Source organism: Gymnoscopelus microlampas (genome assembly GCF_963454915.1).
Source record: "Gymnoscopelus microlampas genome assembly, chromosome: 6".
Classification (NCBI taxonomy): Eukaryota; Metazoa; Chordata; class Actinopteri; order Myctophiformes; family Myctophidae; genus Gymnoscopelus; species Gymnoscopelus microlampas.
The window spans coordinates 19,299,128-19,323,422 of NC_139943.1; the positions used below are offsets into that span (position 1 = coordinate 19,299,128).

The following is a 24,295-nucleotide window of genomic DNA, read 5'->3' on the forward strand; positions in this document are numbered from 1 at the left end:
ATTAATCGTCATTTTTCGTCACCAGCATTTTTCGTCATTTTTCGTCAACAGCATTTTTTCGTCACCAGCATTTTTCGTCATTTTTCGTCACCAGCATTTTTCGTCATTTTTCGTCATTTTTCGTCACCAGCATTTTTCGTCATTTTTCGTCACCAGCATTTTTCGTCATTTTTCGTCACCAGCATTTTTTCGTCACCAGCATTTTTCGTCATTTTTCGGCACCAACATTTTATCGTCACCAGCATTTTTCGTCATTTTTCGTCACCAGCATTTTTTCGTCACCAGCATTTTTCGTCATTTTTCGTCACCAGCATTTTCATTTTTCGTCATTTTTCATCGCCAGCATTTTTCGTCATTTTTCGTCACCAGCATTTTTTCGTCACCAGCATTTTTCGTCATTTTTCGTCACCAGCATTTTTCGTCATTTTTCGTCACCAGCATTTTTCGTCATTTTTCGTCACCAGCATTTCTTCGTCACCAGCATTTTCCGTCATTTTTCGTCATCAGCATTTTTTTGTCACCAGCATTTTTCGTCACCAGCATTTTTCGTCATTTTTCGTCACCAGCATTTTTTCGTCATTTTTCGTCACCAGCATTTTTCGTCATTTTTCGTCAGGTGATGAATGCGTCACCAGCATTGAATGCGTCACCAGCATTTTTCGTCATTTTTCGTCACCAGCATTTTTTCGTCATCAGCATTTTTTCGTCACCAGCATTTTTTCGTCATCAGCATTTTTTCGTCACCAGCATTTTTCGTCACCAGCATTTTCCGTCATTTTTCGTCACCAGCATTTTTTCGTCACCAGCATTTTTCGTCATTTTTCGTCACCAGCATTTTTCGTCATTTTTCGTCACCAGCATTTTTTCGTAATTTTTCGTCACCAGCATTTTTCGTCATTTTTCGTCACCAGCATTTTTCGTCATTTTTCGTCACCAGCATTTTTCGTCACCAGCATTTTTTCGTCACCAGCATTTTTCGTCATTTTTCGTCAGGTGATGAATGCGTCACCAGCATTGAATGCGTCACCAGCATTTTTCGTCATTTTTCGTCACCAGCATTTTTTCGTCACCAGCATTTTTCGTCATTTTTCGTCACCAGCATTTTTTCGTCACCAGCATTTTTCGTCATTTTTCGTCACCAGCATTTTTCGTCATTTTTCGTCACCAGCATTTTTCGTCATTTTTCGTCACCAGCATTTTTTCGCCACCAGCATTTTTCGTCATTTTTCGTCACCAGCATTTTTTCGTCACCAGCATTTTTTGTCATTTTTCGTCACCAGCATTTTTTCGTCACCAGAATTTTTCGTCATTTTTCGTCACCAGCATTTTTTCGTCACCAGCATTTTTCGTCATTTTTCGTCACCAGCATTTTTCGTCATTTTTCGTCACCAGCATTTTTTCGTCACCAGCATTTTTCGTCATTTTTCGTCACCAGCATTTTTTCGTCACCAGCATTTTTCGTCATTTTTCGTCACCAGCATTTTTTCGTCACCAGCATTTTTCGTCATTTTTCGTCACCAGCATTTTCATTTTTCGTCATTTTTCGTCGCCAGCATTTTTCGTCATTTTTCGTCACCAGCATTTTTTCGTCACCAGCATTTTTCGTCATTTTTCGTCAGGTGATGAATGCGTCACCAGCATTGAATGCGTCACCAGCATTTTTCGTCATTTTTCGTCACCAGCATTTTCATTTTTCGTCATTTTTCGTCGCCAGCATTTTTCGTCATTTTTCGTCACCAGCATTTTTTCGTCACCAGCATTTTTCGTCATTTTTCGTCACCAGCATTTCTTCGTCACCAGCATTTTCCGTCATTTTTCGTCATCAGCATTTTTTCGTCACCAGCATTTTTCGTCATTTTTCGTCACCAGCATTTTTTCGTCACCAGCATTTTTCGTCATTTTTCGGCACCAGCATTTTTTCGTCACCAGGATTTTTCGTCATTTTTCGTCACCAGTATTTTTTCGTCACCAGCATTTTTCGTCATTTTTCGTCACCAGCATTTTTCGTCATTTTTCGTCACCAGCATTTTTCGTCACCAGCATTTTTTCGTCACCAGCATTTTTCGTCATTTTTCGTCAGGTGATGAATGCGTCACCAGCATTGAATGCGTCACCAGCATTTTTCGTCATTTTTCGTCACCAGCATTTTTTCGTCACCAGCATTTTTCGTCATTTTTCGTCACCAGCATTTTTTCGTCACCAGCATTTTTCGTCATTTTTCGTCACCAGCATTTTTCGTCATTTTTCGTCACCAGCATTTTTCGTCATTTTTCGTCACCAGCATTTTTTCGCCACCAGCATTTTTCGTCATTTTTCGTCACCAGCATTTTTTCGTCACCAGCATTTTTTGTCATTTTTCGTCACCAGCATTTTTTCGTCACCAGAATTTTTCGTCATTTTTCGTCACCAGCATTTTTTCGTCACCAGCATTTTTCGTCATTTTTCGTCACCAGCATTTTTCGTCATTTTTCGTCACCAGCATTTTTTCGTCACCAGCATTTTTCGTCATTTTTCGTCACCAGCATTTTTTCGTCACCAGCATTTTTCGTCATTTTTCGTCACCAGCATTTTTTCGTCACCAGCATTTTTCGTCATTTTTCGTCACCAGCATTTTCATTTTTCGTCATTTTTCGTCGCCAGCATTTTTCGTCATTTTTCGTCACCAGCATTTTTTCGTCACCAGCATTTTTCGTCATTTTTCGTCAGGTGATGAATGCGTCACCAGCATTGAATGCGTCACCAGCATTTTTCGTCATTTTTCGTCACCAGCATTTTCATTTTTCGTCATTTTTCGTCGCCAGCATTTTTCGTCATTTTTCGTCACCAGCATTTTTTCGTCACCAGCATTTTTCGTCATTTTTCGTCACCAGCATTTCTTCGTCACCAGCATTTTCCGTCATTTTTCGTCATCAGCATTTTTTCGTCACCAGCATTTTTCGTCATTTTTCGTCACCAGCATTTTTTCGTCACCAGCATTTTTCGTCATTTTTCGGCACCAGCATTTTTTCGTCACCAGCATTTTTCGTCATTTTTCGTCACCAGCATTTTTTCGTCACCAGCATTTTTCGTCATTTTTCGTCATCAGCATTTTTTCGTCACCAGCATTTTTCGTCATTTTTCGTCACCAGCATTTTTCGTCACCAGCATTTTCCGTCATTTTTCGTCATTTTTCGTCACCAGCATTTTTTCGTCACCAGCATTTTTCGTCATTTTTCGTCACCAGCATTTTTTCGTCACCAGCATTTTTCGTCATTTTTCGTCACCAGCATTTTTCCGCCACCAGCATTTTTCGTCATTTTTCGTCACCAGCATTTTTCGTCATTTTTCGTCAACAGCATTTTTTCGTCACCAGCATTTTTCGTCATTTTTCGTCACCAGCATTTTTCGTCATTTTTCGTCACCAGCATTTTTCGTCATTTTTCGTCACCAGCATTTTTTCGTCACCAGCATTTTTCGTCATTTTTCGGCACCAACATTTTATCGTCACCAGCATTTTTCGTCATTTTTCGTCACCAGCATTTTTTCGTCACCAGCATTTTTCGTCATTTTTCGTCACCAGCATTTTCATTTTTCGTCATTTTTCGTCGCCAGCATTTTTCGTCATTTTTCGTCACCAGCATTTTTTCGTCACCAGCATTTTTCGTCATTTTTCGTCACCAGCATTTTTCGTCATTTTTCGTCACCAGCATTTTTCGTCATTTTTCGTCACCAGCATTTCTTCGTCACCAGCATTTTCCGTCATTTTTCGTCATCAGCATTTTTTTGTCACCAGCATTTTTCGTCACCAGCATTTTTCGCCATTTTTCGTCACCAGCATTTTTTCGTCATTTTTCGTCACCAGCATTTTTCGTCATTTTTCGTCACCAGCATTTTTTCGTCACCAGCATTTTTCGTCATTTTTCGTCATCAGCATTTTTTCGTCACCAGCATTTTTTGTCATTTTTCGTCACCAGCATTTTTCGTCACCAGCATTTTCCGTCATTTTTCGTCATTTTTCGTCACCAGCATTTTTTCGTCACCAGCATTTTTCGTCATTTTTCGTCACCAGCATTTTTTCGTCACCAGCATTTTTCGTCATTTTTCGTCACCAGCATTTTTCCGCCACCAGCATTTTTCGTCATTTTTCGTCACCAGCATTTTTCGTCATTTTTCGTCAACAGCATTTTTTCGTCACCAGCATTTTTCGTCATTTTTCGTCACCAGCATTTTTCGTCATTTTTCGTCATTTTTCGTCACCAGCATTTTTCGTCATTTTTCGTCACCAGCATTTTTCGTCATTTTTCGTCACCAGCATTTTTTCGTCACCAGCATTTTTCGTCATTTTTCGGCACCAACATTTTATCGTCACCAGCATTTTTCGTCATTTTTCGTCACCAGCATTTTTTCGTCACCAGCATTTTTCGTCATTTTTCGTCACCAGCATTTTCATTTTTCGTCATTTTTCGTCACCAGCATTTTTCGTCATTTTTCGTCACCAGCATTTTTTCGTCACCAGCATTTTTCGTCATTTTTCGTCACCAGCATTTTTCGTCATTTTTCGTCACCAGCATTTTTCGTCACCAGCATTTTCCGTCATTTTTCGTCACCAGCATTTTTTCGTCACCAGCATTTTTCGTCATTTTTCGTCACCAGCATTTTTCGTCATTTTTCGTCACCAGCATTTTTTCGTAATTTTTCGTCACCAGCATTTTTCGTCATTTTTCGTCACCAGCATTTTTCGTCATTTTTCGTCACCAGCATTTTTCGTCACCAGCATTTTTTCGTCACCAGCATTTTTCGTCATTTTTCGTCAGGTGATGAATGCGTCACCAGCATTGAATGCGTCACCAGCATTTTTCGTCATTTTTCGTCACCAGCATTTTTTCGTCACCAGCATTTTTCGTCATTTTTCGTCACCAGCATTTTTTCGTCACCAGCATTTTTCGTCATTTTTCGTCACCAGCATTTTTCGTCATTTTTCGTCACCAGCATTTTTCGTCATTTTTCGTCACCAGCATTTTTTCGCCACCAGCATTTTTCGTCATTTTTCGTCACCAGCATTTTTCGTCATTTTTCGTCACCAGCATTTTTTCATCACCAGCATTTTTTGTCATTTTTCGTCACCAGCATTTTTTCGTCACCAGAATTTTTCGTCATTTTTCGTCACCAGCATTTTTTCGTCACCAGCATTTTTCGTCATTTTTCGTCACCAGCATTTTTCGTCACCAGCATTTTTCGTCACCAGCATTTTTTCGTCACCAGCATTTTTCGTCATTTTTCGTCATCAGCATTTTTTCGTCACCAGCATTTTTCGTCATTTTTCGTCACCAGCATTTTTCGTCACCAGCATTTTCCGTCATTTTTCGTCATTTTTCGTCACCAGCATTTTTTCGTCACCAGCATTTTTCGTCATTTTTCGTCACCAGCATTTATCCGCCACCAGCATTTTTCGTCATTTTTCGTCACCAGCATTTTTCGTCATTTTTCGTCAACAGCATTTTTTCGTCACCAGCATTTTTCGTCATTTTTCGTCACCAGCATTTTTCGTCATTTTTCGTCACCAGCATTTTTCGTCATTTTTCGTCACCAGCATTTTTTCGTCACCAGCATTTTTCGTCATTTTTCGGCACCAACATTTTATCGTCACCAGCATTTTTCGTCATTTTTCGTCACCAGCATTTTTTCGTCACCAGCATTTTTCGTCATTTTTCGTCACCAGCATTTTCATTTTTCGTCATTTTTCGTCGCCAGCATTTTTCGTCATTTTTCGTCACCAGCATTTTTTCGTCACCAGCATTTTTCGTCATTTTTCGTCACCAGCATTTTTCGTCATTTTTCGTCACCAGCATTTTTCGTCATTTTTCGTCACCAGCATTTCTTCGTCACCAGCATTTTCCGTCATTTTTCGTCATCAGCATTTTTTTGTCACCAGCATTTTTCGTCACCAGCATTTTTCGTCATTTTTCGTCACCAGCATTTTTTCGTCATTTTTCGTCACCAGCATTTTTCGTCATTTTTCGTCAGGTGATGAATGCGTCACCAGCATTGAATGCGTCACCAGCATTTTTCGTCATTTTTCGTCACCAGCATTTTTTCGTCATCAGCATTTTTTCGTCACCAGCATTTTTCGTCACCAGCATTTTTCGTCATTTTTCGTCACCAGCATTTTTTCGTCACCAGCATTTTCCGTCATTTTTCGTCACCAGCATTTTTTCGTCACCAGCATTTTTCGTCATTTTTCGTCACCAGCATTTTTCGTCATTTTTCGTCACCAGCATTTCTTCGTAATTTTTCGTCACCAGCATTTTTCGTCATTTTTCGTCACCAGCATTTTTCGTCATTTTTCGTCACCAGCATTTTTCGTCACCAGCATTTTTTCGTCACCAGCATTTTTCGTCATTTTTCGTCAGGTGATGAATGCGTCACCAGCATTGAATGCGTCACCAGCATTTTTCGTCATTTTTCGTCACCAGCATTTTTTCGTCACCAGCATTTTTCGTCATTTTTCGTCACCAGCATTTTTTCGTCACCAGCATTTTTCGTCATTTTTCGTCACCAGCATTTTTCGTCATTTTTCGTCACCAGCATTTTTCGTCATTTTTCGTCACCAGCATTTTTTAGCCACCAGCATTTTTCGTCATTTTTCGTCACCAGCATTTTTCGTCATTTTTCGTCACCAGCATTTTTTCGTCACCAGCATTTTTTGTCATTTTTCGTCACCAGCATTTTTTCGTCACCAGAATTTTTCGTCATTTTTCGTCACCAGCATTTTTTCGTCACCAGCATTTTTCGTCATTTTTCGTCACCAGCATTTTTCGTCACCAGCATTTTTCGTCACCAGCATTTTTCGTCACCAGCATTTTTTCGTCACCAGCATTTTTCGTCATTTTTCGTCACCAGCATTTTTCGTAATTTTTCGTCAGGTGATGAATGCGTCACCAGCATTGAATGCGTCACCAGCATTTTTCGTCATTTTTCGTCACCAGCATTTTTTCGTCACCAGCATTTTTCGTCATTTTTCGTCACCAGCATTTTTTCGTCACCAGCATTTTTCGTCATTTTTCGTCACCAGCATTTTTTCGTCACCAGCATTTTTCGTCATTTTTCGGCACCAACATTTTATCGTCACCAGCATTTTTCGTCATTTTTCGTCACCAGCATTTTTTCGTCACCAGCATTTTTCGTCATTTTTCGTCACCAGCATTTTCATTTTTCGTCATTTTTCGTCGCCAGCATTTTTCGTCATTTTTCGTCACCAGCATTTTTTCGTCACCAGCATTTTTCGTCATTTTTCGTCAGGTGATGAATGCGTCACCAGCATTGAATGCGTCACCAGCATTTTTCGTCATTTTTCGTCAGGTGATGAATGCGTCACCAGCATTGAATGCGTCACCAGCATTTTTCGTCATTTTTCGTCACCAGCATTTTTTCGTCACCAGCATTTTTCGTCATTTTTCGTCACCAGCATTTTCATTTTTCGTCATTTTTCGTCGCCAGCATTTTTCGTCATTTTTCGTCACCAGCATTTTTTCGTCACCAGCATTTTTCGTCATTTTTCGTCACCAGCATTTCTTCGTCACCAGCATTTTCCGTCATTTTTCGTCATCAGCATTTTTTCGTCACCAGCATTTTTCGTCATTTTTCGTCACCAGCATTTTTTCGTCACCAGCATTTTTCGTCATTTTTCGGCACCAGCATTTTTTCGTCACCAGCATTTTTCGTCATTTTTCGTCACCAGCATTTTTTCGTCACCAGCATTTTTTGTCATTTGTCGTCATCAGCATTTTTTCGTCACCAGCATTTTTCGTCATTTTTCGTCACCAGCATTTTCCGTCATTTTTCGTCATTTTTCGTCACCAGCATTTTTTCGTCACCAGCATTTTTCGTCATTTTTCGTCACCAGCATTCTTTCGTCACCAGCATTTTTCGTCATTTTTCGTCACCAGCATTTTTCCGCCACCAGCATTTTTCGTCATTTTTCGTCACCAGCATTTTTCGTCATTTTTCGTCAACAGCATTTTATCGTCACCAGCATTTTTCGTCATTTTTCGTCACCAGCATTTTTCGTCATTTTTCGTCACCAGCATTTTTCGTCATTTTTCGTCACCAGCATTTTTTCGTCACCAGCATTTTTCGTCATTTTTCGGCACCAACATTTTATCGTCACCAGCATTTTTCGTCATTTTTCGTCACCAGCATTTTTTCGTCACCAGCATTTTTCGTCATTTTTCGTCACCAGCATTTTCATTTTTCGGCATTTTTCGTCGCCAGCATTTTTCGTCATTTTTCGTCACCAGCATTTTTTCGTCACCAGCATTTTTCGTCATTTTTCGTCACCAGCATTTTTCGTCATTTTTCGTCACCAGCATTTTTCGTCATTTTTCGTCACCAGCATTTCTTCGTCACCAGCATTTTCCGTCATTTTTCCTCATCAGCATTTTTTCGTCACCAGCATTTTTCGTCACCAGCATTTTTCGTAATTTTTCGTCACCAGCATTTTTTCGTCATTTTTCGTCACCAACATTTTTCGTCATTTTTCGTCAGGTGATGAATGCGTCACCAGCATTGAATGCGTCACCAGCATTTTTCGTCATTTTTCGTCACCAGCATTTTTTCGTCACCAGCATTTTTCGTCATTTTTCGTCACCAGCATTTTTCGTCATTTTTCGTCAGGTGATGAATGCGTCACCAGCATTGAATGCGTCACCAGCATTTTTCGTCATTTTTCGTCACCAGCATTTTTTCGTCACCAGCATTTTTCGTCATTTTTCGTCACCAGCATTTTTTCGTCACCAGCATTTTTCGTCATTTTTCGTCACCAGCATTTTTCCGCCACCAGCATTTTTCGTCATTTTTCGTCAACAGCATTTTTTCGTCACCAGCATTTTTCGTCATTTTTCGTCACCAGCATTTTTCGTCATTTTTCGTCACCAGCATTTTTCGTCATTTTTCGTCACCAGCATTTTTTCGTCACCAGCATTTTTCGTCATTTTTCGGCACCAACATTTTATCGTCACCAGCATTTTTCGTCATTTTTCGTCACCAGCATTTTTTCGTCACCGGCATTTTTCATCATTTTTCGTCACCAGCATTTTCATTTTTCGTCATTTTTCGTCGCCAGCATTTTTCGTCATTTTTCGTCACCAGCATTTTTTCGTCACCAGCATTTTTCGTCATTTTTCGTCACCAGCATTTTTCGTCATTTTTCGTCACCAGCATTTTTCGTCATTTTTCGTCACCAGCATTTCTTCGTCACCAGCATTTTCCGTCATTTTTCGTCATCAGCATTTTTTTGTCACCAGCATTTTTCGTCACCAGCATTTTTCGTCATTTTTCGTCACCAGCATTTTTTCGTCATTTTTCGTCACCAACATTTTTCGTCATTTTTCGTCAGGTGATGAATGCGTCACCAGCATTGAATGCGTCACCAGCATTTTTCGTCATTTTTCGTCACCAGCATTTTTTCGTCATCAGCATTTTTTCGTCACCAGCATTTTTCGTCACCAGCATTTTTCGTCATTTTTCGTCACCAGCATTTTTTCGTCACCAGCATTTTCCGTCATTTTTCGTCACCAGCATTTTTTCATCACCAGCATTTTTCGTCATTTTTCGTCACCAGCATTTTTCGTCATTTTTCGTCACCAGCATTTTTTCGTAATTTTTCGTCACCAGCATTTTTCGTCATTTTTCGTCACCAGCATTTTTCGTCATTTTTCGTCACCAGCATTTTTCGTCACCAGCATTTTTTCGTCACCAGCATTTTTCGTCAGGTGATGAATGCGTCACCAGCATTGAATGCGTCACCAGCATTTTTCGTCATTTTTCGTCACCAGCATTTTTTCGTCACCAGCATTTTTCGTCATTTTTCGTCACCAGCATTTTTTCGTCACCAGCATTTTTCGTCATTTTTCGTCACCAGCATTTTTCGTCATTTTTCGTCACCAGCATTTTTCGTCATTTTTCGTCACCAGCATTTTTTAGCCACCAGCATTTTTCATCATTTTTCGTCACCAGCATTTTTCGTCATTTTTTCGTCACCAGCATTTTTCGTCATTTTTCGGCACCAGCATTTTTTCGTCACCAGCATTTTTCGTCATTTTTCGTCACCAGCATTTTTTCGTCACCAGCATTTTTCGTCATTTGTCGTCATCAGCATTTTTTCGTCACCAGCATTTTTCGTCATTTTTCGTCACCAGCATTTTTCGTCACCAGCATTTTCCGTCATTTTTCGTCATTTTTCGTCACCAGCATTTTTTCGTCACCAGCATTTTTCGTCATTTTTCGTCACCAGCATTTTTTCGTCACCAGCATTTTTCGTCATTTTTCGTCACCAGCATTTTTCCGCCACCAGCATTTTTCGTCATTTTTCGTCACCAGCATTTTTCGTCATTTTTCGTCAACAGCATTTTATCGTCACCAGCATTTTTCGTCATTTTTCGTCACCAGCATTTTTCGTCATTTTTCGTCACCAGCATTTTTCGTCGTTTTTCGTCACCAGCATTTTTTCGTCACCAGCATTTTTCGTCATTTTTCGGCACCAACATTTTATCGTCACCAGCATTTTTCGTCATTTTTCGTCACCAGCATTTTTTCGTCACCAGCATTTTTCGTCATTTTTCGTCACCAGCATTTTCATTTTTCGGCATTTTTCGTCGCCAGCATTTTTCGTCATTTTTCGTCACCAGCATTTTTTCGTCACCAGCATTTTTCGTCATTTTTCGTCACCAGCATTTTTCGTCATTTTTCGTCACCAGCATTTTTCGTCATTTTTCGTCACCAGCATTTCTTCGTCACCAGCATTTTCCGTCATTTTTCGTCATCAGCATTTTTTCGTCACCAGCATTTTTCGTCACCAGCATTTTTCGTCATTTTTCGTCACCAGCATTTTTCCGCCACCAGCATTTTTCGTCATTTTTCGTCACCAGCATTTTTCGTCATTTTTCGTCAACAGCATTTTATCGTCACCAGCATTTTTCGTCATTTTTCGTCACCAGCATTTTTCGTCATTTTTCGTCACCAGCATTTTTCGTCGTTTTTCGTCACCAGCATTTTTTCGTCACCAGCATTTTTCGTCATTTTTCGGCACCAACATTTTATCGTCACCAGCATTTTTCGTCATTTTTCGTCACCAGCATTTTTTCGTCACCAGCATTTTTCGTCATTTTTCGTCACCAGCATTTTCATTTTTCGGCATTTTTCGTCGCCAGCATTTTTCGTCATTTTTCGTCACCAGCATTTTTTCGTCACCAGCATTTTTCGTCATTTTTCGTCACCAGCATTTTTCGTCATTTTTCGTCACCAGCATTTTTCGTCATTTTTCGTCACCAGCATTTCTTCGTCACCAGCATTTTCCGTCATTTTTCGTCATCAGCATTTTTTCGTCACCAGCATTTTTCGTCACCAGCATTTTTCGTCATTTTTCGTCACCAGCATTTTTTCGTCATTTTTCGTCACCAGCATTTTTCGTCATTTTTCGTCAGGTGATGAATGCGTCACCAGCATTGAATGCGTCACCAGCATTTTTCGTCATTTTTCGTCACCAGCATTTTTTCGTCACCAGCATTTTTCGTCATTTTTCGTCACCAGCATTTTTTCGTCACCAGCATTTTTCGTCATTTTTCGTCAGGTGATGAATGCGTCACCAGCATTGAATGCGTCACCAGCATTTTTCGTCATTTTTCGTCACCAGCATTTTTTCGTCACCAGCATTTTTCGTCATTTTTCGTCACCAGCATTTTTTCGTCACCAGCATTTTTCGTCATTTTTCGTCACCAGCATTTTTCCGCCACCAGCATTTTTCGTCATTTTTCGTCACCAGCATTTTTCGTCATTTTTCGTCAAACGGGATTTTTTCGTCACCAGCATTTTTCGTAATTTTTCGTCACCAGCATTTTTCGTCATTTTTCGTCACCAGCATTTTTCGTCATTTTTCGTCACCAGCATTTTTTCGTCACCAGCATTTTTCGTCATTTTTCGGCACCAACATTTTATCGTCACCAGCATTTTTCGTCATTTTTCGTCACCAGCATTTTTTCGTCACCAGCATTTTTCATCATTTTTCGTCACCAGCATTTTCATTTTTCGTCATTTTTCGTCGCCAGCATTTTTCGTCATTTTTCGTCACCAGCATTTTTTCGTCACCAGCATTTTTCGTCATTTTTCGTCACCAGCATTTTTCGTCATTTTTCGTCACCAGCATTTTTCGTCATTTTTCGTCACCAGCATTTCTTCGTCACCAGCATTTTCCGTCATTTTTCGTCATCAGCATTTTTTTGTCACCAGCATTTTTCGTCACCAGCATTTTTCGTCATTTTTCGTCACCAGCATTTTTTCGTCATTTTTCGTCACCAGCATTTTTCGTCATTTTTCGTCAGGTGATGAATGCGTCACCAGCATTGAATGCGTCACCAGCATTTTTCGTCATTTTTCGTCACCAGCATTTTTTCGTCATCAGCATTTTTTCGTCACCAGCATTTTTCGTCACCAGCATTTTTCGTCATTTTTCGTCACCAGCATTTTTTCGTCACCAGCATTTTCGTCATTTTTCGTCACCAGCATTTTTTCATCACCAGCATTTTTCGTCATTTTTCGTCACCAGCATTTTTCGTCATTTTTCGTCACCAGCATTTTTTCGTAATTTTTCGTCACCAGCATTTTTCGTCATTTTTCGTCACCAGCATTTTTCGTCATTTTTCGTCACCAGCATTTTTCGTCACCAGCATTTTTTCGTCACCAGCATTTTTCGTCATTTTTCGTCAGGTGATGAATGCGTCACCAGCATTGAATGCGTCACCAGCATTTTTCGTCATTTTTCGTCACCAGCATTTTTTCGTCACCAGCATTTTTCGTCACCAGCATTTTTTCGTCACCAGCATTTTTCGTCATTTTTCGTCACCAGCATTTTTCGTCATTTTTCGTCACCAGCATTTTTCGTCATTTTTCGTCACCAGCATTTTTTAGCCACCAGCATTTTTCGTCATTTTTCGTCACCAGCATTTTTCGTCATTTTTCGTCACCAGCATTTTTTCGTCACCAGCATTTTTTGTCATTTTTCGTCACCAGCATTTTTTCGTCACCAGAATTTTTCGTCATTTTTCGTCACCAGCATTTTTTCGTCACCAGCATTTTTCGTCATTTTTCGTCACCAGCATTTTTCGTCACCAGCATTTTTCGTCACCAGCATTTTTCGTCACCAGCATTTTTTCGTCACCAGCATTTTTCGTCATTTTTCGTCACCAGCATTTTTCGTCATTTTTCGTCAGGTGATGAATGCGTCACCAGCATTGAATGCGTCACCAGCATTTTTCGTCATTTTTCGTCACCAGCATTTTTTCGTCACCAGCATTTTTCGTCATTTTTCGTCACCAGCATTTTTTCGTCACCAGCATTTTTCGTCATTTTTCGTCACCAGCATTTTTTCGTCACCAGCATTTTTCGTCATTTTTCGGCACCAACATTTTATCGTCACCAGCATTTTTCGTCATTTTTCGTCACCAGCATTTTTTCGTCACCAGCATTTTTCGTCATTTTTCGTCACCAGCATTTTCATTTTTCGTCATTTTTCGTCGCCAGCATTTTTCGTCATTTTTCGTCACCAGCATTTTTTCGTCACCAGCATTTTTCGTCATTTTTCGTCAGGTGATGAATGCGTCACCAGCATTGAATGCGTCACCAGCATTTTTCGTCATTTTTCGTCACCAGCATTTTTTCGTCACCAGCATTTTTCGTCATTTTTCGTCACCAGCATTTTTTCGTCACCAGCATTTTTCGTCATTTTTCGTCACCAGCATTTTTTCGTCACCAGCATTTTTCGTCATTTTTCGTCACCAGCATTTTTTCGTCACCAGCATTTTTCGTCATTTTTCGTCACCAGCATTTTTCGTCACCAGCATTTTTCGTCATTTTTCGTCACCAGCATTTTTTCGTCACCAGCATTTTTCGTCATTTTTCGTCACCATCATTTTTCGTCATTTTTCGTCAGGTGATGAATGCGTCACCAGCATTGAATGCGTCACCAGCATTTTTCGTCATCTTTCGTCACCAGCATTTTTTCGTCACCAGCATTTTTCGTCATTTTTCGTCACCAGCATTTTTTCGTCACCAGCATTTTTCGTCATTTTTTGTCAGGTGATGAATGCGTCACCAGCATTGAATGCGTCACCAGCATTTTTCGTCATTTTTCGTCACCAGCATTGAATGCGTCACCAGCATTTTTCGTCATTTTTCGTCACCAGCATTTTTTCGTCACCAGCATTTTTCGTCATTTTTCGTCACCAGCATTTTTTCGTCACCAGCATTTTTCGTCATTTTTTGTCACCAGCATTTTTCGTAATGTTTCATCACCTGCATTTTTCGTCATTTTTCGTCACCAGCATTTTTTCGTCACCAGCATTTTTCGTCATTTTTCGTCACCAGCATTTCTTCGTCACCAGCATTTTTCGTCATTTTTCGTCATTTTTCGTCACCAGCATTTTTTCGTCACCAGCATTTTTCGTCATTTTTCGTCACCAGCATTTTTTCGTCACCAGCATTTTTCGACATTTTTCGTCACCAGCATTTTTCGTCATTTTTCGTCACCAGCATTTTTTCACCAGCATTTTTTCGTCACCAGCATTTTTCGTCATTTTTCGTCACCAGCATTTTTCGTCACCAGCATTTTTTCGTCACCAGCATTTTTCGTCATTTTTCGTCACCAGAATTTTTCCAGTCCAGAGCTCGATGAATGTTAGGGACGAAAAAAAAAGTCACTAAAAAGTACTACCAATCAACTCTAAATTGCCTGAAACGTACTCCTAACAGGTTTTTGGGGGGACGATTTTCCAAAACTTTCGTTTCGGCAAAACGTTTCGGTAAAAAGAAAATTTACTAAGTCCAGAGCTCGATAAATGTTAGGGACGGGAAAAAAGTCACTATAAAGTACTACCAATCAACTCTAAATTGCCTGAAACGTACTCCTAACAGGTTTTTGGGGGGACGATTTTCCAAAACTTTCGTTTCGGCAAAACGTTTCGGTAAAAAGAAAATTTACAGTCCAAAGCTCAATGAATGTTAGGGACGAAAAAAAAAGTCACTAAAAAGTACTACCAATCAACTCTAAATTGCCTGAAACGTACTCCTAACAGGTTTTTGGGGGGACGATTTTCCAAAACTTTCGTTTCGGCAAAACGTTTCGGTAAAAAGAAAATTTACATATACCAGAGCTCGATGAATGTTAGGGACGAAAAAAAAGTACTACCAATCAACTCTAAATTGCCTGAAACGTACTCCTAACAGGTTTTTGGGGGGACGATTTTCCAAAACTTTCGTTTCGGCAAAACGTTTCGGTAAAAAGAAAATTTACATATACCAGAGCTCGATGAATGTTAGGGACGAAAAAAAAGTACTACCAATCAACTCTAAATTGCCTGAAACGTACTCCTAACAGGTTTTTGGGGGGACGATTTTCCAAAACTTTCGTTTCGGCAAACGTTTCGGTAAAAAGAAAATTTACCAAGTCCAGAGCTCGATGAATGTTAGGGACGAAAAAAAAAGTCACTAAAAAGTACTACCAATCAACTCTAAATTGCCTGAAACGTACTCCTAACAGGTTTTTGAGGGGACGATTTTCCAAAACTTTCGTTTCGGCAAAACGTTTCGGTAAAAAGAAAATTTACATAATCCAGAGCTCGATGAATGTTAGGGACGAAAAAAAAAGCCACTAAAAAGTACTACCAATCAACTCTAAATTGCCTGAAACGTACTCCTAACAGGTTTTTGGTGGAACAATTTTCTTTTTCGTTTCGGTAGTGTCACTACCGAAACGGAAAAAATTGTACTAAGTCCAGAGCTCGATGAATGTTAGGGACCAAAAAAAAAGTCACTACCAATCAACTTTAAATTGCCTGAAACGTACTCCAAACAGGTTTTTGGGGGAACATTTTTTTTTTCGTTTCGGTAGTGTCACTACCGAAACGGAAAAAAAAGTACTAAGTCCAGAGCTCGATGAATGTCAGGGACCAAAAAAAAAGTCACTACCAATCAACTTTAAATTGCCTGAAACGTACTCCTAACAGTTTTTTGGGGGGACGATTTTGGCCTCCACACTTAGTGATTTTTTAGGATTTAACTTTCATTTCTGTAAAATAAATTTTACCGAAACGAAAATAACCAATCAACTCTAAATTGCCTGAAACGTACTCCTAACAGGTTTTTGGGGGGACGATTTTGGCCTCCACACTTAGTGATTTTTTCGGATTTAACTTTCGTTTCGGTAGTGACAAACTTTCGTTTCGGTAGTGACACAATGGTGAAAAAATAAATTTACTAAGTCCAGAGCTCGATGAATGTTAGGGACCAAAAAAGTCACTACAAAGTACTACCAATCAACTCTAAATTGCCTGAAACGTACTCTTAACAGCTTTTCGGGGGGACGATTTTGGCCTCCACACTTAGTGATTTTTTCGGATTTAACTTTCGTTTCGGTGGTGACCAACTTTCGTTCCGGTAGTTTGATTACAAAATGTAAGTTGTGTAAAAAATAATCTGACTATACTAAGTTGTTATTTGTTTGTTTAAGTCAGGCTATACTCTACTCAGAGTCATAAGTTTACAAAATGTACTAAAGTACAGTGAACGTCTGTGCGGTTTGTCTTCATCACTGAAAACAACGTACATGTAAACTGATATAAAACTGCTGTCATGTGCAGTTGGGGTGAAGAAACACAACCATTTCACTCCTAATAATACCTATTTGATTTGACATCCTGACTTGCTGCTGTAGCTGAGGCTTGAACCTGTTACCTGCGGCTCACTAGTCAGTGACTCTATCCATTCACCTACAGCTATTTCCTTGGAATCTGTGGTTCTGAAACGTTTTGTTGTCAACCCCCCAAATTGACATGTATTTGGGCAGTGGACCCCAATGTGAAAAGATGTAGTGTCAGGCTCCCCCATGAAAAAGATTTATATTTATGCTGTAACACATTTTTTTAAAGTTATTTGTCTTGTTTGTTGTTCAAGTCAAAGCACCAGGAAGGCTGTACTTGTCAGCCATCTGTTAGCTCAATGGGTTGAGACGCGGTATTCATGATCCAGAGGCCATGAGTTCAAATCCCATTGATATCTTTCCTATGATTCTTTCCTTTGCAGACTGGCTTCCAGAAGATCAACTGAAAACTACCAGGAAGGCTATATTTGTCATCCAACTGTTAGCTCAATGGGTTGAGACGCAGTATACATGATCCAGAGGCCATGAGTTCAAATCCCATTGATGTCTTTCCTTTGCAGACTGGCTTCCAGAAGATCAACTGAAAACTACCAGGATGGCTGTACTTGTCAGCCATCTGTTAGCTCAATGGGTTGAGACGCAGTATTCATGATCCAGAGGCCATGAGTTCAAATCCCATTGATGTCTTTCCTATGATTCTTTCCTTTGCAGACTGGCTTCCAGAGGATCAACTGAAAACTACCAGGAAGGCTGTACTTGTCAGCCATCTGTTAGCTCAATGGGTTGAGACGCAGTATTCATGATCCAGAGGCCATGAGTTCAAATCCCATTGATGTCTTTCCTATGATTCTTTCCTTTGCAGACTGGCTTCCAGAAGATCAACTGAAAACTACCAGGAAGGCTGTACTTGTCAGCCATCTGTTAGCTCAATGGATTGAGACGCAGTATACATGATCCAGAGGCCATGAGTTCAAATCCCACTGGTGTCTTTACTGTGATGCTTTCCTTTGCAGACTAACTTCTAGAAAAACAAGTTAAAACCACCAGGAAACCTGTAACTCTCAGCCAACAGCTTAGCTCAACTGGTAGAGCGTCTGTCCAATAACAAGACTTGACTTGACTTGAGTGGGTTCGATTCCCACTCGAGTCAAGTGTCCCCGGTAACTTGAGGCAACGGATAAATTGACTGATATCCTTAGTGATGCTTCCCTTTGCAGACTAACTTCTAGAAAAACAAGTTAAAACCACCAGGAAACCTGTAACTCTCAGCCAACAGCTTAGCTCAACTGGTAGAGCGTCTGTCCAATAACATGACTTGACTTGACCTGACTTGAGTGGGTTAGATTCCCACTCCGAGTCATGTGTCCCCGGTAACTTGGGGCAACGGATAAATTGACTAATATCCTTCGTGATGCTTCCCTTTGCAGAATAACTTCTAGAAAAACAAGTTAAAACCACCAGGAAACCTGTAACTCTCAGCCAACAGCATAGCTCAACTGGTAGAGCGTCTGTCCAATAACATGACTTGACTTGACTTGACTTGAGTGGGTTCGATTCCCACTCGAGTCAAGTGTCCCCGGTAACTTGGGGCAATGGATAAATTGACTGATATCCTTAGTGATGCTTCCGTTTGCAGACTAACTTCTAGAAAAACAAGTTAAAACCACCAGGAAACCTGTAACTCTCAGCCAACAGCATAGCTCGACTGGTAGAGCGTCTGTCCAATAACATGACTTGACTTGAGTGGGTTCGATTCCCACTCGAGTCAAGTGTCCCCGGTATCTTGGGGCAACGGATAAATTGACTGATATCCTTAGTGATGCTTCCCTTTGCAGACTAACTTCTAGAAAACAAGTTAAAACCACCAGGAAACCTGTAACTCTCAGCCAACAGCATAGCTCGACTGGTAGAGCGTCTGTCCAATAACACGACTTGACTTGACTTGAGTGGGTTCGATTCCCACTCGAGTCAAGTGTGCCAGGTAACTTGGGGCAACGGATAAATTGACTGATATCCGTAGAATAACTTGTAGAGTTACAGGTTTCCTGGTGGTTTTAACTTGTTTTTCTAGAAGTTATTCTGCAAAGGGAAGCATCACGAAGAATATCAGTCAATTTATCCGTTGCCCCAAGTTACCGGGGACACATGACTCGGAGTGGGAATCGAACCCACTCAAGGAAAGACATCAATGGGATTTGAACTCATGGCCTCTGGATCATGAATACTGCGTCTCAACCCATTGAGCTAACAGATGGCTGACAAGTACAGCCTTCCTGGTAGTTTTCAGTTGATCTTCTGGAAGCCAGTCTGCAAAGGAAAGAATCATAGGAAAGACATCAATGGGATTTGAACTCATGGCCTCTGGATCATGTATACTGCGTCTCAACCCATTGAGCTAACAGTTGGATGACAAATATAGCCTTCCTGGTAGTTTTCAGTTGATCTTCTGGAAGCCAGTTTGCAAAGGAAAGAATCATAGGAATGACATCAGTGGGATTTGAACTCATGGCCTCTGGATCATGAATACTGCGTCTCAACCCATTGAGCTAACAGATGGCTGACAAGTACAGCCTTCCTGGTAGAGCTTTGAACCCTGAACCTTTGGTTTATAAACCTCCGATTCATCTATTGACCCACGCTGGCATAGGAGATGTAATCGGGAATGTAATACTTGACTCACCTTTCACAATTTAGATGGAAAGTGAAAAATGCTCTTTGGGAGCTTTGAACCCAGAACCATTGGATTACAAACCCCTGATTTATCATTTGAGCCATGCTAGCATGGAAGAAGCAATTGGGAATGTAATACTTAGCTCACCTTTCACAATTTAGATGGAAAGTGAAAAATGCTCTTTGGGAGCTTTGAAACCAGAACCTTTGGATTACAAACCCCTGATTTATCATTTGAGCCATGCTAGCATGGAAGAAGCAATTGGGAATGTAATACTTAACTTACCTTTCACAATTTAGATGGAAAGTGAAAAATGCTCTTTGGGAGCTTTGAACCCAGAACCTTTGGATTATAAACCCCTGATTCACCTATTGAGCCACACAGACATAGGATATGCAATGGGGAATGTAATAGTTAACTCACCTTTCACAATTTAGATGGAAAGTGAAAAATGCTCTTTGGGAGCTTTGAACCCAGAACCTTTGGATTATATGCCCCTGATTCACCTATTGAGCCACGCAGACACCATAGGAGATGAAATTGGGAATGTAATAGTTAACTCACCTTTCACAATTACCCAGGTGTCCACAAATACAATACATAAACATATTGATTGTCCAAGCTGTGAGTTACAGATACATTTATAAATGGTATTATTAATTAAGGCACATACTGTACAGTATAGGTCTCTTTTATCAAAAGACAACTAGTATATTTCAAGTAGCCTGTGAATAGTGTTACTTTTGACCCCAGTCTCCCGTACTGTGAGTTTGCGGTTTACACACAGGATTATATCAGGATGAAAGAAAACAACGTTCATACTAATGTGGAGGAAATTAATGTTACCCTAAACAGTCGTCTTCCTGGAAAAAAAAAAGTGTCAAATGTGTGTGTTTGTGTGTGTGTACGATATGTATTTGACTGAAATGTTAATGACAGAATGAATGGCAGCTTGTGTAAACAAGTGAACATATTGTGAGTTTGAAAGAGAGAAGAGAGAGTGGAGAGAGGGATGTACTGTGAAACAGGGATGAATGAGATCAGCTTTTGGCTCCTTGAAATCCGAAGTGTCACTATAACCCCCACCTCCCCACAACACACACACGCACGCACGCACACACACACACACACACACACACACACACACACACACACACACACACACACACACACACACACACACACACACACACACACACACACACACACACACACACACACACACACACACACACACACACACACACACACACTCTTTCTTTCTCTCTCTGTGGCTCCATTCAGCCTCCATCGCTCAGTCAATTGCATCTGTGGGCGTTGCCATAGCAACGCCTTCGAGTAGGAGAGCACAGGCATGAGTCATCATTCCGGTGACGAAAAAGGAGAGGAGAGGAGAATCAAGGAGAGGGGGGAGGGTAATAGAGGAGAGGAGACAGGAGAGTCAAGGAGAGCAGAAGAGATCAGACGAATGGAAAGGAGAGTACATGAACAGGTAAAGGAGAAAAAGAGAAGTGAAATAAGATCTAGATGAGAGAAAAGGAGGACAGCCAAATGAGAGCTGAGAGAAACAGGAGAGAGTTAAACAGAGAGACAGGGGGAGAGAGAGACAGAGAGAGAGAGAGAGAGAGAGAGAGAGAGAGAGAGAGAGAGAGAGAGAGAGAGAGAGAGAGAGAGAGAGGCAGAGAGAGGTGGTACCTTGGTACTTAGCTGTCAGACAGGAGTCATTATAGAACAATGAGGTGTCTGGACCAGTGTAATAAAACACACAGTCACATGCACGCGCGCACACACACACACACACACACACACACACACACACACACACACACACACACACACACACACACACACACACACACACAGATATACTGGGGGGAACTTTCAAATGATTTCCATTTATTATAGTGTTTCTCGGGGGGGGGGGGGGGGGGGGCGGTGCAGCCCCCCAGGGGAAGTACAGAGAAGTTTGGGGGGTGCTGGAAGCAATATTTTTTAAAGGGGGTCGCTGAGGTATTCTATATTCAAGTGCACATTATCATATCAGTATCATGGTTAATATCATGTCAGTAATGTCAGTATAATGGTCAGTGTCATCAGTATATCATGCCAGTAGCATGGTCAGTATCATCAGCATATCATGGTCAGTATCATGGTCAGTATTGTGTCAGATATCATGGTCAGTATCATGTCAGATTTCATGGTCAGTATCATGTCAGTATTGTGTCACAGGGCTGTCACAACGATGTCAGGCCCTGTCGCATCAGGCCGCACCCACAGCACTGTGACAAAGATGTCAGGCCGTGTCACAGAGCCGGTAACATGTTACCTGCCATTCAGTGACAAAACAAAAACAAGTCCATGAATTCAAGGCTTCATGGGGTGTGTAATTGATAGAAAATAAGTAATTATTTCAGTGAACTACTCCTTTAACCTAACTACTGTAGTTCTAACCAGCACCCTGCATGCCTGACCTCAACATAATCCTAATCTTTATATCCTCCTAAGGACACTAGGTTCTCACAACAATAGCAGTACAAATACCCACCTATGGACAGACACCATAGTTCCCAGAGGACTTGTTTAAAGTACATATCTTTTTAATGTAATGTAATGTAATTTCTTTCATCTTTTATTTGAGTTCAGCTTCACAGAGATGCAGTCTCTTTAAATACAGTATGAAATAATTACATAAATACAGTCCTAAAATTCACCTATATTACCAAAGCATCTTCAAATATTAAATAAACAATTTACCTTCGATCTAAAACCTTTTGTTTTAAAAGAATGAAAATATGCAGGTTTTGTTTCACAACAGCTGACAAGAGATCAAACATCCATTATGGTTTAACTGGAACTGGGGTCAATCAACTTTCGGGAAGGAAGTTCAAATGCAATTTGATGCTTAGCAACAAAGCACTAATTAATGTATTTACTTGCCTGTATAAAATATGCTCAACATTTAGAATTTTGATTATTTTATTTACCCCCAAAGGATTCGTCACAAAAAAAGAAAATCAAAAATGTTTTACTTTCCCTGTTCTTTATTTTGAATATTACATAATCAATTTGTTGAATCAGCTGAAATGAAAATGAATTGATGCCCAGTTACAGTTTTGACCAAATAACCCTGAATTCTTAGACAATCATAAGACACTTATTCATGTAAATGAGCTTTTCTAAACTTGATGACATATTTCACACTTCTCTTCAGTTGTATGTTTGATTGGAACTATCACAACCTCATTGTGTGAAATAAGGCACCTACTGTAGCAACAAGACAGATAACCCATATTATATCCAACGACACTTTGCCAGCCATGTGCTGATATACTTTCACCATGAGAAACACATCAGCAGAGATGTTTTCACTTCAACCAGAGGTTTGAGAGCAGACAGCTAACACACACATGTACAGCCTGATCATCATGTTGTATGATTACTGTAGATACAGACAAATACAGTTCATTAATACCACATGTACATATGGAGCAGTTCTGGGTTAACCCAAAGAGACAAAAAACAAGTACAGAACAGCATTGGGTCTCCAGCGCTTTGGGAGATGTTTGGTTGCAACTATGTGTAAATGAGTGTACTGAGTTGCATTGGTGGGTGCTTCTTTCTCTCAGAAGTCACCCGTGTGTAAATGTGAATACAGTCAACCATACAGAGTGAACTGAGAGATGATTGATCCATGTGGCTCAGCATTTAAACCCTGCATCTCCAAACAATCAGAGTCAGAAAAACAGAGGCAGTGTGGTATTTTAAAAACAGCAGTAGAAATAATTTGTAGAAACATGTACTGGACAGTACAAAGGGTTTTGGCGGGGTGGATGGTCCAAACCCAGACCTGCACTCACAGTCCGCAGTGGATTGCCCTTGAGCAACGACACCGAACACGCTACCTGCTCAGTGCAAGTCTCTGTGTAAGAAAATGCCTAAAATAGAAATGCACAGTAAGCAGCCCCACTAATAAGGATGAAGTCTAACCTGTAAATTAAACTCATTCAACCACGATCCTAACAGGATTGCAGTGCCATAATATTAGGTTCATGTAGCTACAAAATGTTAAATGATGGTTTCAGGAATGAGGCCCCAGGTGTGAGTGCATGCATGCGCATCTGTATCTACACACATGCATTTATGTAGGTGTGTGCGTGTGCGTGTGTGTGTGTGTGTGTGTGTGTGTGTGTGTGTGTGTGTGTGTGTGTGTGTGTGTGTGTGTGTGTGTGTATGAACATGTACAGTGTTTCCAGCAGTGGATTCAGGATGTGAGACTGACGGAGTGGCATGGGACCAGCTGTGAATTGGACAGACAGTCCGACTGACAGGCAGGTAAATGAATGTCCCACTCTGAGCAGGTTTTGTCTTTGGGTTTTTCGTGGTGAGGACATACTGCAAGTACATAGAATAAAATGCTTTAAGAATGGATGGACAGGCAGGTTTAATGATGTCCTGTTGTCCTGGCTTAGATTGGAGCCTTGGTTTATATTATTTGTTTGCGCTCAAATGTAGAAGATGTGGATAGGCACACAGTCTGAGACAGATGGCTGGACAGACAGACGAACAGCCCTGTGTCTTATTGTATTTAGTCCTTGGTGTTCATTGGGGAGAGGGGGAGAGAGAGAGGGAGAGAGATGAAAAGAACGACGTATACTTGTCTTGGTGGGGTCTCGCCTGAGGACAACATAGACAGACTACCTCCTCAAAATAAAATGGTTGCTGGGAGGGAGAGGGCGAAGGATGGATGCGTGAGTAAATTGTAAAAGTAAATCCTCATGTCTCTTGGTGTAGAATGGGTTTAGATCAGGTAGAGATCCAGGTTTTCAGGTGTAGGTACAGGTGTTCAATCACTTAGGTCGAAGTGCAGGGCAGGGCTCTCTGCGACGGGAGAGGAGGGGCCAGCACTGGACACAGCACTGGAGGGAACACTGCAGTCTGCA

General features: G+C 40.5%; 1 protein-coding gene across 3 annotated transcripts in view; it reads right to left on the reverse strand.

The window, feature by feature from the left end:
- Positions 1-23,501: 23,501 nt before the first annotated feature.
- The window catches only part of ppip5k1b (diphosphoinositol pentakisphosphate kinase 1b), a 65,798-nt gene continuing 65,004 nt past the window's right edge, over positions 23,502-24,295 (reverse strand). For all 3 annotated transcript variants that reach the window (XM_084060491.1, XM_084060490.1, XM_084060489.1), the window contains one exon: positions 23,502-24,290. In XM_084060491.1, the coding sequence (XP_083916617.1) occupies positions 24,199-24,290 (92 nt within the window). In that variant the 3' untranslated portion in view covers positions 23,502-24,198. The remainder of the gene's footprint in view (positions 24,291-24,295) is intronic.